At 47.1% G+C, this 13,241-nt stretch overlaps 1 protein-coding gene across 1 annotated transcript in view; it reads right to left on the reverse strand.

Moving 5' to 3' along the window:
- The window catches only part of LOC139402158 (voltage-dependent P/Q-type calcium channel subunit alpha-1A-like), a 90,801-nt gene extending 79,303 nt beyond the window's left edge, over positions 1-11,498 (reverse strand). Inside the window, exons 1-2 of the mRNA XM_071146244.1 lie at positions 11,400-11,498; positions 10,666-10,805 (exon numbers count right to left, since the gene is read on the reverse strand). Of these exons, the coding sequence (XP_071002345.1) occupies positions 10,666-10,805; positions 11,400-11,492 (233 nt within the window). The 5' untranslated portion in view covers positions 11,493-11,498. The remainder of the gene's footprint in view (positions 1-10,665; positions 10,806-11,399) is intronic.
- Between the last annotated feature and the right edge of the window lie 1,743 nt (positions 11,499-13,241).

The raw sequence follows: 13,241 nt of genomic DNA on the forward strand, positions 1-13,241 counted from the left end.
TCCCTCTCTCTCCTCCCCATCTCTTAATCACTCACTTTCTCTGGTTCTCCTCCCATCCTTTTCCCTGCTCCCAGACCTCTCTCACTCTGCCTCCATCCCTCACTCTAAGTATCACCATCATCATCCCTGCATCCTTCTCTTCCCTCTCCCTACGTCACGCTCTCATCTCTCTACCTCTCCCTTCTCTCACTCGCTCCCTTACCAGTGCAATCCACCATCCATTCCATTGCTCCTCCCTATTCTCTCTCCCGCTCCCTCTCTCTCTCTCTCCTTCTCCCTCCCCTGTTTTCCAGAGCCAAGGGGAATAGAGAGACAGAGTGACGTTTCTCTCCCTCTCCCTCTCTCTCTCTCTCCTTCTTCCTCCCCTGTTTTCCAGAGCCAAGGGGAATAGAGAGACAGAGTGACGTTTCTCTCCCTCTCCCTCCCTCTCTCTCTCCTTCTCCCTCCCCTGTTTTCCAGAGCCAAGGGGAATAGAGAGACAGAGTGACGTTTCTCTCCCTCTCCCTCTCTCTCTCTCTCCTTCTTCCTCCCCTGTTTTCCAGAGCCAAGGGGAATAGAAAGACAGAGTGACGTTTCTCTCCCTCCCTCTGTTACCACTGCAATACTCCCGGCTCTCTCTCCGTTTTTTCCCCCTCGCTTCCTGATTGCTCTTCATTAGAGCTGCTGCTGGACTCACAGATAAGTGTTTTGAGGTCTCTCTCTCTCTCTCTCTCTCTCTCTCTCTCTCTCTCTCTCTCTCTCTCTCTCTCTCTCTCTCTCTCTCTCTCTCTCATAAACCATACAGCAGTGATGTACAGACTGAAGAACATACACACATTCACCACCTCTAGTTACAAGAGCAGCATCCCCCACACTTTTACAGTGCACACACACGCACATGCGCAGTCTCCAGGGCAAACCCAAATTGAGAGGTCTGACTGACACAGAGAGAGGAGGATGGGTGAGAAAGAGAGTGGGGAGAGAGAGGAGAGGAGGATGGGTGAGAAAGAGAGTGGGGAGAGAGAGGAGGATGGGTGAGAAAGAGAGTGGGGAGAGAGAGGAGAGGAGGATGGGTGAGTAAGAGAGTGGGGAGAGAGAGGAGGATGGGTGAGAAAGAGAGTGGGGAGAGAGAGGAGAGGAGGATGGGTGAGAAAGAGAGTGGGGAGAGAGAGGAGAGGAGGATGGGTGAGAAAGCGAGTGGGGAGAGAGAGGAGAGGAGGATGGGTGAGAAAGAGAGTGGGGAGAGAGAGGAGAGGAGGATGGGTGAGAAAGAGAGTGGGGAGAGAGAGGAGAGGAGGATGGGTGAGAAAGAGAGTGGGGAGCTGTCCTCTCTCTTTCCCTCCCGTACTATTCCTTATATTCCTCCCTAGTTAAATAAAGGTAAAAAATAACTACAAATAAATATATATCTCCCCCTTCACCCCCCTCCCTCTATCTCCATCCATTCCTCTGTCAGTGCCTTCAATACTATTCTCTCTTCCCCTTTCCTTGTCTCTCTCTATCTCTCCTCTCTCTATCTCTATGTCCCCCTCGACACCTCCTCTCTATCTCTCTCCCCTCTCTATCTCTATGTCCCCCTCGACACCTCCTCTCTATCTCTCTCCCCTCTCTATCTCTATGTCCCCCTCGACACCTCCTCTCTATCTCTCCCCCTCTCTATCTCTATGTCCCCCTCGACACCTCCTCCCCATCTCTCCTCTCTCTGTCTTTATGTCCCCCTCGACACCTCCTCTCTATCTCTCTCTATGTCCCCCTCGACACCTCCTCTCTATCTCTCTCCTCATCTCTATGTCCCCCTTGACACCTCCTCTCTATCTATATCTCTATGTCCAACTTGACACCTCCTCTCTATCTCTCTCTATGTCCCCCTCGACACCTCCTCTCTATCTATATCTCTATGTCCCTCTTGACACCTCCTCTCTATCTCTCTCTATGTCCCCCTCGACACCTCCTCTATATCTCTCTCCTCATCTCTATGTCCCCCTTGACACCTCCTCTCTATCTCTATCTCTATGTCCCCCTCGACACCTACTCTCTATCTCTCTCCTCATCTCTATGTCCCCCTCGACACCTCCTCTCTATCTTTCTCCTCATCTCTATGTCCCAATTGACACCTCCTCTCTATCTCTATGTACCCCTCGACACCTCCTCTCTATCTCTATCTCTATGTCCCCCTCGACACCTTCTCTCTATCTCTATGTCCCCCTCGACACCTCCTCTCTATCTCTAAGTCCCCCTCGACACCTCCTCTCTATCTCTATGTCCCCCTCGACACCTCCTCTCTCTATCTCTATCTCCCCCTCGACACCTCCTCTCTATCTCTCTATCTCTATATAGACCCTTGACACCTCCTCTCTATCTCTCTATCTCTATCTCCCCCTTGACACCTCCTCTCTCTATCTCTATGTCCCCCTCGACACCTCCTCTCTATCTCTCTATCTCTATGTCCTACTTGACACCTCCTCTCTCTATCTCTATGTCCCCCTCGACACCTTCTCTCTATCTCTATGTCCCCCTCGACACCTCCTCTCTATCTCTATGTCCCCCTCGACACCTCCTCTCTATCTCTATGTCCCCCTCGACACCTTCTCTCTATCTCTATGTCCCCCTCGACACCTCCTCTCTATCTCTCTATCTCTATGTCCCCCTCGACACCTTCTCTCTATCTCTATCTCTATGTCCCACTCGACACCTCCTCTCTCTATCTCTATGTCCCCCTCGACACCTCCTCTCTCTATCTCTCTATCTCTATGTCCCCCTTGACACCTCCTCTCTCTATCTCTCTATCTCTATGTCCCCCTTGACACCTCCTCTCTCTATCTCTATCTCTATGTCCCCCTCGACACCTCCTCTCTATCTCTCTCCTCTCTCTATCTCTATGTCCCCCTCGACACCTCCTCTCTATTTCTCTATCTCTATGTCCCCCTCGACACCTCCTCTCTCTATCTCTATGTAGCCCCTTGACACCTCCTCTCTATCTCTCTATCTCTATGTCCCCCTCGACACCTTCTCTCTCTATCTCTATGTCCCCCTCGACACCTCCTCTCTATCTCTATGTCCCCCTCGACACCTCCTCTCTTTCTCTCTATCTCTATATCCCCCTCGACACCTTCTCTCTATCTCTATGTCCCCCTCGACACCTCCTCTCTCTCTCTCTCTATCTCTATGTCCCCCTCGACACCTTCTCTCTATCTCTATGTCCCCCTCGACACCTTCTCTCTATCTCTATGTCCCCCTCGACACCTTCTCTCTATCTCTATGTCCCCCTCGACACCTTCTCTCTCTATCTCTATGTCCCCCTCGACACCTCCTCTCTCTATCTCTCTATCTCTATGTCCCCCTCGACACCTCCTCTCTCTATCTCTATGTAGCCCCTTGACACCTCCTCTCTATCTCTCTATCTCTATGTCCCCCTCGACACCTTCTCTCTCTATCTCTATGTCCCCCTCGACACCTTCTCTCTATCTCTATGTCCCCCTCGACACCTCCTCTCTTTCTCTCTATCTCTATATCCCCCTCGACACCTTCTCTCTATCTCTATGTCCCCCTCGACACCTCCTCTCTCTCTCTCTCTATCTCTATGTCCCCCTCGACACCTTCTCTCTATCTCTATGTCCCCCTCGACACCTTCTCTCTATCTCTATGTCCCCCTCGACACCTTCTCTCTATCTCTATGTCCCCCTCGACACCTTCTCTCTCTATCTCTATGTCCCCCTCGACACCTCCTCTCTCTATCTCTCTATCTCTATGTCCCCCTTGACACCTCCTCTCTATATCTCTCTATCTCTATGTCCCCCTTGACACCTCCTCTCTCTATATCTATGTCCCCCTCGACACCTCCTCTCTATCTCTCTCCTCTCTCTATCTCTATGTCCCCCTCGACACCTCCTCTCTCTATCTCTATGTCCCCCTCGACACCTCCTCTCTATATCTCTCTATCTCTATGTCCCCCTTGACACCTCCTCTCTCTATCTCTATGTCCCCCTCGACACCTCCTCTCTATCTCTCTCCTCTCTCTATCTCTATGTCCCCCTCGACACCTCCTCTCTCTATCTCTATGTCCCCCTCGACACCTCCTCTCTCTATCTCTCTATCTCTATGTCCCCCTTGACACCTCCTCTCTCTATCTCTCTATCTCTATGTCCCCCTTGACACCTCCTCTCTCTATCTCTATGTCCCCCTCGACACCTCCTCTCTATCTCTCTCCTCTCTCTATCTCTATGTCCCCCTCGACACCTCCTCTCTATCTCTCTCCTATCTCTATCTCTATGTCCCCCTCGACACCTCCTCTCTGTCTCTTCCCTCTCTCTCTCCCTCCCTCCTTTCTCTCTGTGAGGTGACATTTCACTGGTGCCCTGCTTGTTGCTCCCTGCAGCGCCACTCTGATCTAGCCTCAGTGTGTGTGTGTGTGTGTGTGTGTGTGTGTGTGTGTGTGCTCATTAAAGGGAGACAGCGATGGAGAGGGTGATGCCCTGATTACACACACACACCTTGTCAAACGAGACCTCTGCTGTGTGTGTGTGTGGGTGTGTGTGTGCCTACCCAGCTGACTGTATATCTTAATGTCCTCCTTTCCCTCTCTCTACATGCTGTGTATCTTTCCAGGTCTTCCTTTATCTCACCCATCCCCCCTTTTTCTCACAATAGTCTAACCCCTCCTTTTACTGCTGCTGCTCTCTCCAGCTCCTCTCTTCCTCCTCTCTCCAGCTCCTCTCTTCCTCCTCTCTTCCTCCTCTCTCCAGCTCCTCTCTTCCTCCTCTCTCCAGATCCTCTCTTCCTCCTCTCTCCAGCTCATCTCTTCCTCCTCTCTCTCGCTCTCTCTCTCTCTCGCTCTCTCTCTCTCGACATGCTGCTCACTTGCTACGGTACAGCAGCCATTTTTAGATCACACATCAAACAAACACACCCTCCTGTCTCACTCTCCCCCTGCATCTCTCTTTCTTCTTTCTCTTTTGAACAAATGCGTGCACACACACACACACACATCTATCTACAGTATATATATATATATCAGTCAGTCTCTGTCTGTCTGTCTGTCTATCTGCCAGTCAGTGTGTATGGATATTGATCTTTAGACTGATCAGGGGGCCATTGATCCTGGAGTTTCCTCAGTCCAGACACACATGGACGGGAGCCAAGAGATGGGACCAGACTACATCTACACACATAAGATGGGACCAGACTATATCTACACACATAAGATGGGACCAGACTACATCTACACACATAAGATGGGACCAGACTACATCTACACACATAAGATGGGACCAGACTATATCTACACACATAAGATGGGACCAGACTACATCTACACACATAAGATGGGACCAGACTACATCTACACACATAAGATGGGACCAGACTACATCTACACACATAAGATGGGACCAGACTACATCTACACACATAAGATGGGACCAGACTACATCTACACACATAAGATGGGACCAGACTACATCTACACACATAAGATGGGACCAGACTACATCTACACACATAAGATGGGACCAGACTATATCTACACACATAAGATGGGACCAGACTACATCTACACACTTCCGGCGCCGACAGAGATGGCCGCCTCGCTTCGCGTTCCTAGGAAACTATGCAGTTTTTTGTTTTTTTACGTGTTATTTCTTACATTAGTACCCCAGGTCATCTTAGGTTTCATTACATACAGTCGAGAAGAACTACTGAATATAAGATCAGCATCAACTCACCATCAGTACGACCAAGAATATGTTTTTCGCGACGCGGATCCTGTGTTCTGCCTTACAAACAGGACAACGGAGTGGACCCTATGCAGCGACCCAAAAAAACGACTCCGAAAGAGAGGGAAACGAGGCGGTCTTCTGGTCAGACTCCGGAGACGGGCACAGCGCGCACCACTCCCTAGCATTCTTCTTGCCAATGTCCAGTCTCTTGACAACAAGGTTGATGAAATCCGAGCAAGGGTAGCATTCCAGAGGGACATCAGAGACTGTAACGTTCTTTGCTTCACGGAAACGTGGCTTACTGGAGAGACGCTATCCGAAGCGGTGCAGCCAACAGGTTTCTCCACGCATCGCGCAGACAGGAAAAAACATCTTTCTGGTAAAAAGAGGGGCGGGGGCGTATGCCTTATGACTAACGTGACTTGGTGCGATGAAAGAAACATACAGGAACTCAAATCCTTCTGTTCACCTGATTTAGAATTCTTCACAATCAAATGTAGACCGCATTATCTACCAAGAGAATTCTCTTCGATTATAATCACAGCCGTATATATCCCCCCCCAAGCAGACACATCGATGGCTCTGAACGAACTTTATTTAACTCTCTGCAAACTGGAAACAATTTATCCGGAGGCTGCATTCATTGTAGCTGGGGATTTTAACAAGGCTAATCTGAAAACAAGACTCCCCAAATTTTATCAGCATATCGATTGCGCAACCAGGGGAGGAAAGACCTTGGACCATTGTTACTCTAACTTCCGCGACGCATATAAGGCCCTGCCCCGCCCCCCTTTCGGAAAAGCTGACCACGACTCCATTTTGTTGATCCCTGCCTACAGACAGAAACTAAAACAAGAGGCTCCCACGCTGAGGTCTGTCCAACGCTGGTCCGACCAAGCTGACTCCACACTCCAAGACTGCTTCCATCACGTGGACTGGGAGATGTTTCGTATTGCGTCAGATAACAACATTGACGAATACGCTGATTCGGTGTGCGAGTTCATTAGAACGTGCGTTGAAGATGTCGTTCCCATAGCAACGATTAAAACATTCCCTAACCAGAAACCGTGGATTGATGGCAGCATTCGTGTGAAACTGAAAGCGCGAACCACTGCTTTTAATCAGGGCAAGGTGTCTGGTAACATGACCGAATACAAACAGTGCAGCTATTCCCTCCGCAAGGCTATCAAACAAGCTAAGCGCCAGTACAGAGACAAAGTAGAATCTCAATTCAACGGCTCAGACACAAGAGGCATGTGGCAGGGTCTACAGTCAATCACGGACTACAGGAAGAAACCCAGCCCAGTCACGGACCAGGATGTCTTGCTCCCAGGCAGACTAAATAACTTTTTTGCCCGCTTTGAGGACAATACAGTGCCACTGACACGGCCTGCAACGAAAACATGCGGTCTCTCCTTCACTGCAGCCGAGGTGAGTAAGACATTTAAACGTGTTAACCCTCGCAAGGCTGCAGGCCCAGATGGCATCCCCAGCCGCGCCCTCAGAGCATGCGCAGACCAGCTGGCCGGTGTGTTTACGGACATATTCAATCAATCCCTATACCAGTCTGCTGTTCCCACATGCTTCAAGAGGGCCACCATTGTTCCTGTTCCCAAGAAAGCTAAGGTAACTGAGCTAAATGACTACCGCCCCGTAGCACTCACATCCGTCATCATGAAGTGCTTTGAGAGACTAGTCAAGGACCATATCACCTCCACCCTACCTGACACCCTAGACCCACTCCAATTTGCTTACCGCCCAAATAGGTCCACAGACGATGCAATCTCAACCACACTGCACACTGCCCTAACCCATCCGGACAAGAGGAATACCTATGTGAGAATGCTGTTCATCGACTACAGCTCGGCATTCAACACCATAGTACCCTCCAAGCTCGTCATCAAGCTCGAGACCCTGGGTCTCGACCCCGCCCTGTGCAACTGGGTACTGGACTTCCTGACGGGCCGCCCCCAGGTGGTGAGGGTAGGCAACAACATCTCCTCCCCGCTGATCCTCAACACTGGGGCCCCACAAGGTTGCGTTCTGAGCCCTCTCCTGTACTCCCTGTTCACCCACGACTGCGTGGCCACGCACGCCTCCAACTCAATCATCAAGTTTGCGGACGACACAACAGTGGTAGGCTTGATTACCAACAACGATGAGACGGCCTACAGGGAGGAGGTGAGGGCCCTCGGAGTGTGGTGTCAGGAAAACAACCTCACACTCAACGTCAACAAAACTAAGGAGATGATTGTGGACTTCAGGAAACAGCAGAGGGAACACCCCCCTATCCACATCGATGGAACAGTAGTGGAGAGGGTAGCAAGTTTTAAGTTCCTCGGCATACACATCACAGACAAACTGAATTGGTCCACTCACATAGACAGCATCGTGAAGAAGGCGCAGCAGCGCCTCTTCAACCTCAGGAGGCTGAAGAAATTCGGCTTGTCACCAAAAGCACTCACAAACTTCTACAGATGCACAATCGAGAGCATCCTGGCGGGCTGTATCACCGCCTGGTATGGCAACTGCACCGCCCTCAACCGTAAGGCTCTCCAGAGGGTAGTGAGGTCTGCACAACGCATCACCGGGGGCAAACTACCTGCCCTCCAGGACACCTACACCACCCGATGTCACAGGAAGGCCATAAAGATCATCAAGGACATCAACCACCCGAGCCACTGCCTGTTCACCCCGCTATCATCCAGAAGGCGAGGTCAGTACAGGTGCATCAAAGCTGGGACCGAGAGACTGAAAAACAGCTTCTATCTCAAGGCCATCAGACTGTTAAACAGCCACCACTAACACTGAGTGGCTGCTGCCAACACACTGACACTGACTCAACTCCAGCCACTTTAATAATGGGAATTGATGGGAAATGATGTAAATATATCACTAGCCACTTTAAACAATGCTACCTTATATAAATGTTACTTACCCTACATTATTCATCTCATATGCATACGTATATACTGTACTCTATATCATCGACGGTATCCTTATGTAATACATGTATCACTAGCCACTTTATACTATACTATGCCACTTTGTTTACATACTCATCTCATTTGTACATACTGTACCCGATACCATCTACTGTATCTTGCCTATGCTGCTCTGTACCATCACTCATTCATATATCCTTATGTACATATTCTTTATCCCCTTACACTGTGTACAAGACAGTAGTTTTGGAATTGTTAGTTAGATTACTTGTTATTACTGCATTGTCGGAACTAGAAGCACAAGCATTTCGCTACACTCGCATTAACATCTGCTAACCATGTGTATGTGACAAATAAAATTTGATTTGATTTGATTTGATTCGTTAGGCCAGATAGCCACGTTAGCCCTAATAGCCACGTTAGCCCTAATAGCCATGTTAGCCTTGATAGCCACATTAGGCCTGATTTGATTTGATTTGATAAGATGGGACCACCCAACATCTACACACATAAGATGGGACCAGACTACATCTACACACATAAGGATTTCCAGTAATGACATCAAGAGTGTGTGTGTGTGTGTGTGTACTGTGAGAAGGTGTCACTTGCATCAAGCATATTAGTATGTGAACACATACTGAGCACTAGTACAAAATCATTCACAGGCCGAATTTGGCCCGCAGCCCGCCAGTTGACAATCCCTGATGTATGGTATGTAGACAGTAGTTATGGTATGATACCTGATGTATGGTATGTAGACAGTAGTTATGGTATGTAGACAGTAGTTATGGTATGATACCTGATGTATGGTATGTAGACAGTAGTTAAGGTATGATACCTGATGTATGGTATGTAGACAGTAGTTATGGTATGATACCTGATGTATGGTATGTAGACAGTAGTTACGGTCTGATCCCTGATGTATGGTATGTAGACAGTAGTTATGGTATGATACCTGATGTATGGTATGTAGACAGTAGTTATGGTATGATACCTGATGTATGGTATGTAAACAGTAGTTATGGTATGTAGACAGTAGTTAAGGTATGATACCTGATGTATGGTATGTAGACAGTAGTTAAGGTATGATACCTGATGTATGGTATGTAGACAGTAGTTATGGTATGATACCTGATGTATGGTATGTAGACAGTAGTTACGGTCTGATACCTGATGTATGGTATGTAGACAGTAGTTACGGTATGATACCTGATGTATGGTATGTAGACAGTAGTTACGGTCTGATACCTGATGTATGGTATGTAGACAGTAGTTAAGGTATGATACCTGATGTATGGTATGTAGACAGTAGTTATGGTATGATACCTGATGTATGGTATGTAGACAGTAGTTACGGTCTGATACCTGATGTATGGTATGTAGACAGTAGTTATGGTATGATCCCTGATGTATGGTATGTAGACAGTAGTTACGGTATGATACCTGATGTATGGTATGTAGACAGTAGTTACGGTCTGATACCTGATGTATGGTATGTAGACAGTAGTTATGGTATGATACCTGATGTATGGTATGTAGACAGTAGTTACGGTCTGATCCCTGATGTATGGTATGTAGACAGTAGTTACGGTCTGATACCTGATGTATGGTATGTAGACAGTAGTTATGGTATGATCCCTGATGTATGGTATGTAGACAGTAGTTACGGTATGATACCTGATGTATGGTATGTAGACAGTAGTTACGGTCTGATACCTGATGTATGGTATGTAGACAGTAGTTATGGTATGATACCTGATGTATGGTATGTAGACAGTAGTTACGGTCTGATCCCTGATGTATGGTATGTAGACAGTAGTTACGGTCTGATACCTGATGTATGGTATGTAGACAGTGATGTATGGTATGTAGACAGTAGTTATGATACCTGATGTATGGTATGTAGACAGTAGTTATGGTATGATCCCTGATGTATGGTATGTAGACAGTAGTTACGGTATGATACCTGATGTATGGTATGTAGACAGTAGTTAAGGTATAATACAATGCAACAATAAGGTACTTACCCAGTGAGCACTACTACAAAGTCCATAGCGTTCCATCCATTCCTCAGGTAGGAGCCCTTATGGAGGGCAAAGCCCAGAGCAAGAATCTTTATACCTGACTCAAAACAGAAGATGGCTATGAAGTAGGGCTCTGTATCATCCTAATGGAGAGAAGGGGAGAGAGAGAGGGGGGTGAGAGGGAGGGGGGAGAGAGAGGCGAGAGAGAGAGAGAGAGAGAGAGGAAAGGAGGGAGGGGGAGAGAGAGACAGGGGGAGAGAGACAGAGAGAGGGGAGAGAAAGAGATGTTTAGAATATGGCATTTCGGGAAAAAAGCATTGTGTGCACCTTTGTTGTGTGTGTGTGTGTGTGTGTGTGTGTGTGTGTGTGTGTGTGTATGTGTGTGTGTGTGTGTGTGTGTGTGTGTGTGTGTGTGTGTGTGTGTGTGTGTGTGTGTGTGTGTGTGTGTGTGTGTGTGTGTGTGTGTGTATGTGTGTGTGTGTGTGTGTGTGTGTGTATGTGTGTGTGTGTGTGTGTGTGTGTGTGTGTGTGTGTGTGTGTGTGTGTGTGTGTGTGTGTGTGTGTGTATGTGTGTGTGTGTGTGTGTGTGTGTGTGTGTGTGTGTGTGTGTGTGTGTGTGTGTGTGTGTGTGTGTGTGTGTGTGTGTGTGTGTGTGTGTGTGTGTGTATGTGTGTGTGTGTGTGTGTGTGTGTGTGTGTGTGTATGTGTGTGTGTGTGTGTGTGTGTGTTGTACTCACCAGTCTCTCAGAAAGAGGAGTTTTGTCATTCTCAGGTAAATGCTGTTCCAGAGCCAGGACGATACAGTTAGCTATGATGGTTGCCAAAATCATCCATTCAAAAGGAGTAAGGCTGGAGTTAAGGCCAGTAACATGGGACAATATATACACATATATCTAATAATACAAACATCAATCATCTTAAACTGACAGTCCCTGAAATCTGGCATTAGAATGACTTTGAATATGTATATGTTTACATGACTTATTGGATTGATTTCCCACCATCCAATAAGTCAGAAGACAGCAATCCAGACCTTCCTAGGACCATGTAAACATCCTCTGTAGAATAAACAGATATTTGTATGCATTTTCCATCAGAGGCAGACATATTGCATATTCTCAGAACGACAATATCGTGCCCTTTACATAGCCCTCCTCCCGTTGTCTATAGGGGGGTGCACACTGTTTCAATGGCCCAAATGTTTAGACAATCCCACATTTGATAGATTTTGACTCTCACTAATGTCATGATATGTTTGGTAAGGTATTAAAGAAGGTGAAATATTTTGGGTAGCTGTTCCTAAAGCAGATTATAACGTATGTGGACATATTATAACTGTATGAAAAGGCTTATTCATTCACAATGTCATTTAATATATCATCATCATTTGTATATACAGTTGAAGTCAGAAGTTTACATACACCTTAGCCAAATACATTTAAAATCAGTTTTTCACAATTCCTGACATTTAATCCTCGTAACAATTCCCTGTCTTAGGTCAGTTAGGATCACCACTTTATTTTAAGAATGTGAAATGTCAGAATAATAGTAGAGAGAATGATTTATTTCAGCTTTTATTTATTTAATCACATTCCCAGTGGGTCAGAAGTTTACATACCATACACTCAATTAGTATTTGGTAGCATTGCCTTTAAATTGTTTAACTTGGGTCAAACGCTTCAGGGAGCCGTCCACAAGCTTCCCACAATAAGTTGTGTAACTGAGTCAGGATTGTAGGCCTCCTTGCTCGCACACGCTTTTTCAGTTCTGCCCACACATTTTCTATAGGATTGAGGTCAGGGCTTTGTGATGGCCACTCCAATAGCTTGACTTTGTTGTCCTTAAGTCATTTTGCCACAACTTTGGAAGTATGCTTGGGGTCATTGTCCATTTGGAAGACCCATTTGCGACCAAGCTTTAACTTCCTGGCTGATGTCTTGAGATGTTGCTTCAATATATCCACATAATTTTCTTACCTCATGATGCCATCTATTTCGTGATGTGCAACAGTCCCTCCTGCAGCAAAGCACCCTCACAACATGATGCTGCCACCCCCGTGCTTCACAGTTGGGATGGTGTTCTACGGCTTGCAAGCATCCCCCTTTTTCCTCCAAACATAACGATGGTTATTATGGCCAAACAGTTCTATTTTTGTGTCATCAGACCAGAGGACATTTCTCCAAAAAGTATGATCTTTGTCCCCATGTGCAGTTGCAAACCGTAGTCTGGCTTTTTTATAGCGGTTTTGGAGCAGTGGCTTCTTCCTTGCTGAGCGGCCTTTCAGGTTATGTTGAAATAGGACTCGTTTTACTGTGGATATAGATACTTTTGTACCTGTTTCCTCCAGGTCCTTTGCTGTTGTTCTGGGATTGATTTGCACTTTTCGCACCAAAATATGTTCATCTCTAGGAGACATAATGCGTCTCCTTTCTGAGCGGTATGACGGCTGCGTGGTCCCATGGTGTTTTACTTGCATACTATTGTTGTACAGATGAACGTGGCACCTTAAGGCGTTTGGAAATTGCTCTTGGCTGATTTCTTTAGATTTTCCAATGATGTCAACCAAAGAGGTACTGCGT

Source organism: Oncorhynchus clarkii, unplaced genomic scaffold (assembly GCF_045791955.1).
Source record: "Oncorhynchus clarkii lewisi isolate Uvic-CL-2024 unplaced genomic scaffold, UVic_Ocla_1.0 unplaced_contig_10649_pilon_pilon, whole genome shotgun sequence".
NCBI lineage: Eukaryota > Metazoa > Chordata > Actinopteri > Salmoniformes > Salmonidae > Oncorhynchus > Oncorhynchus clarkii.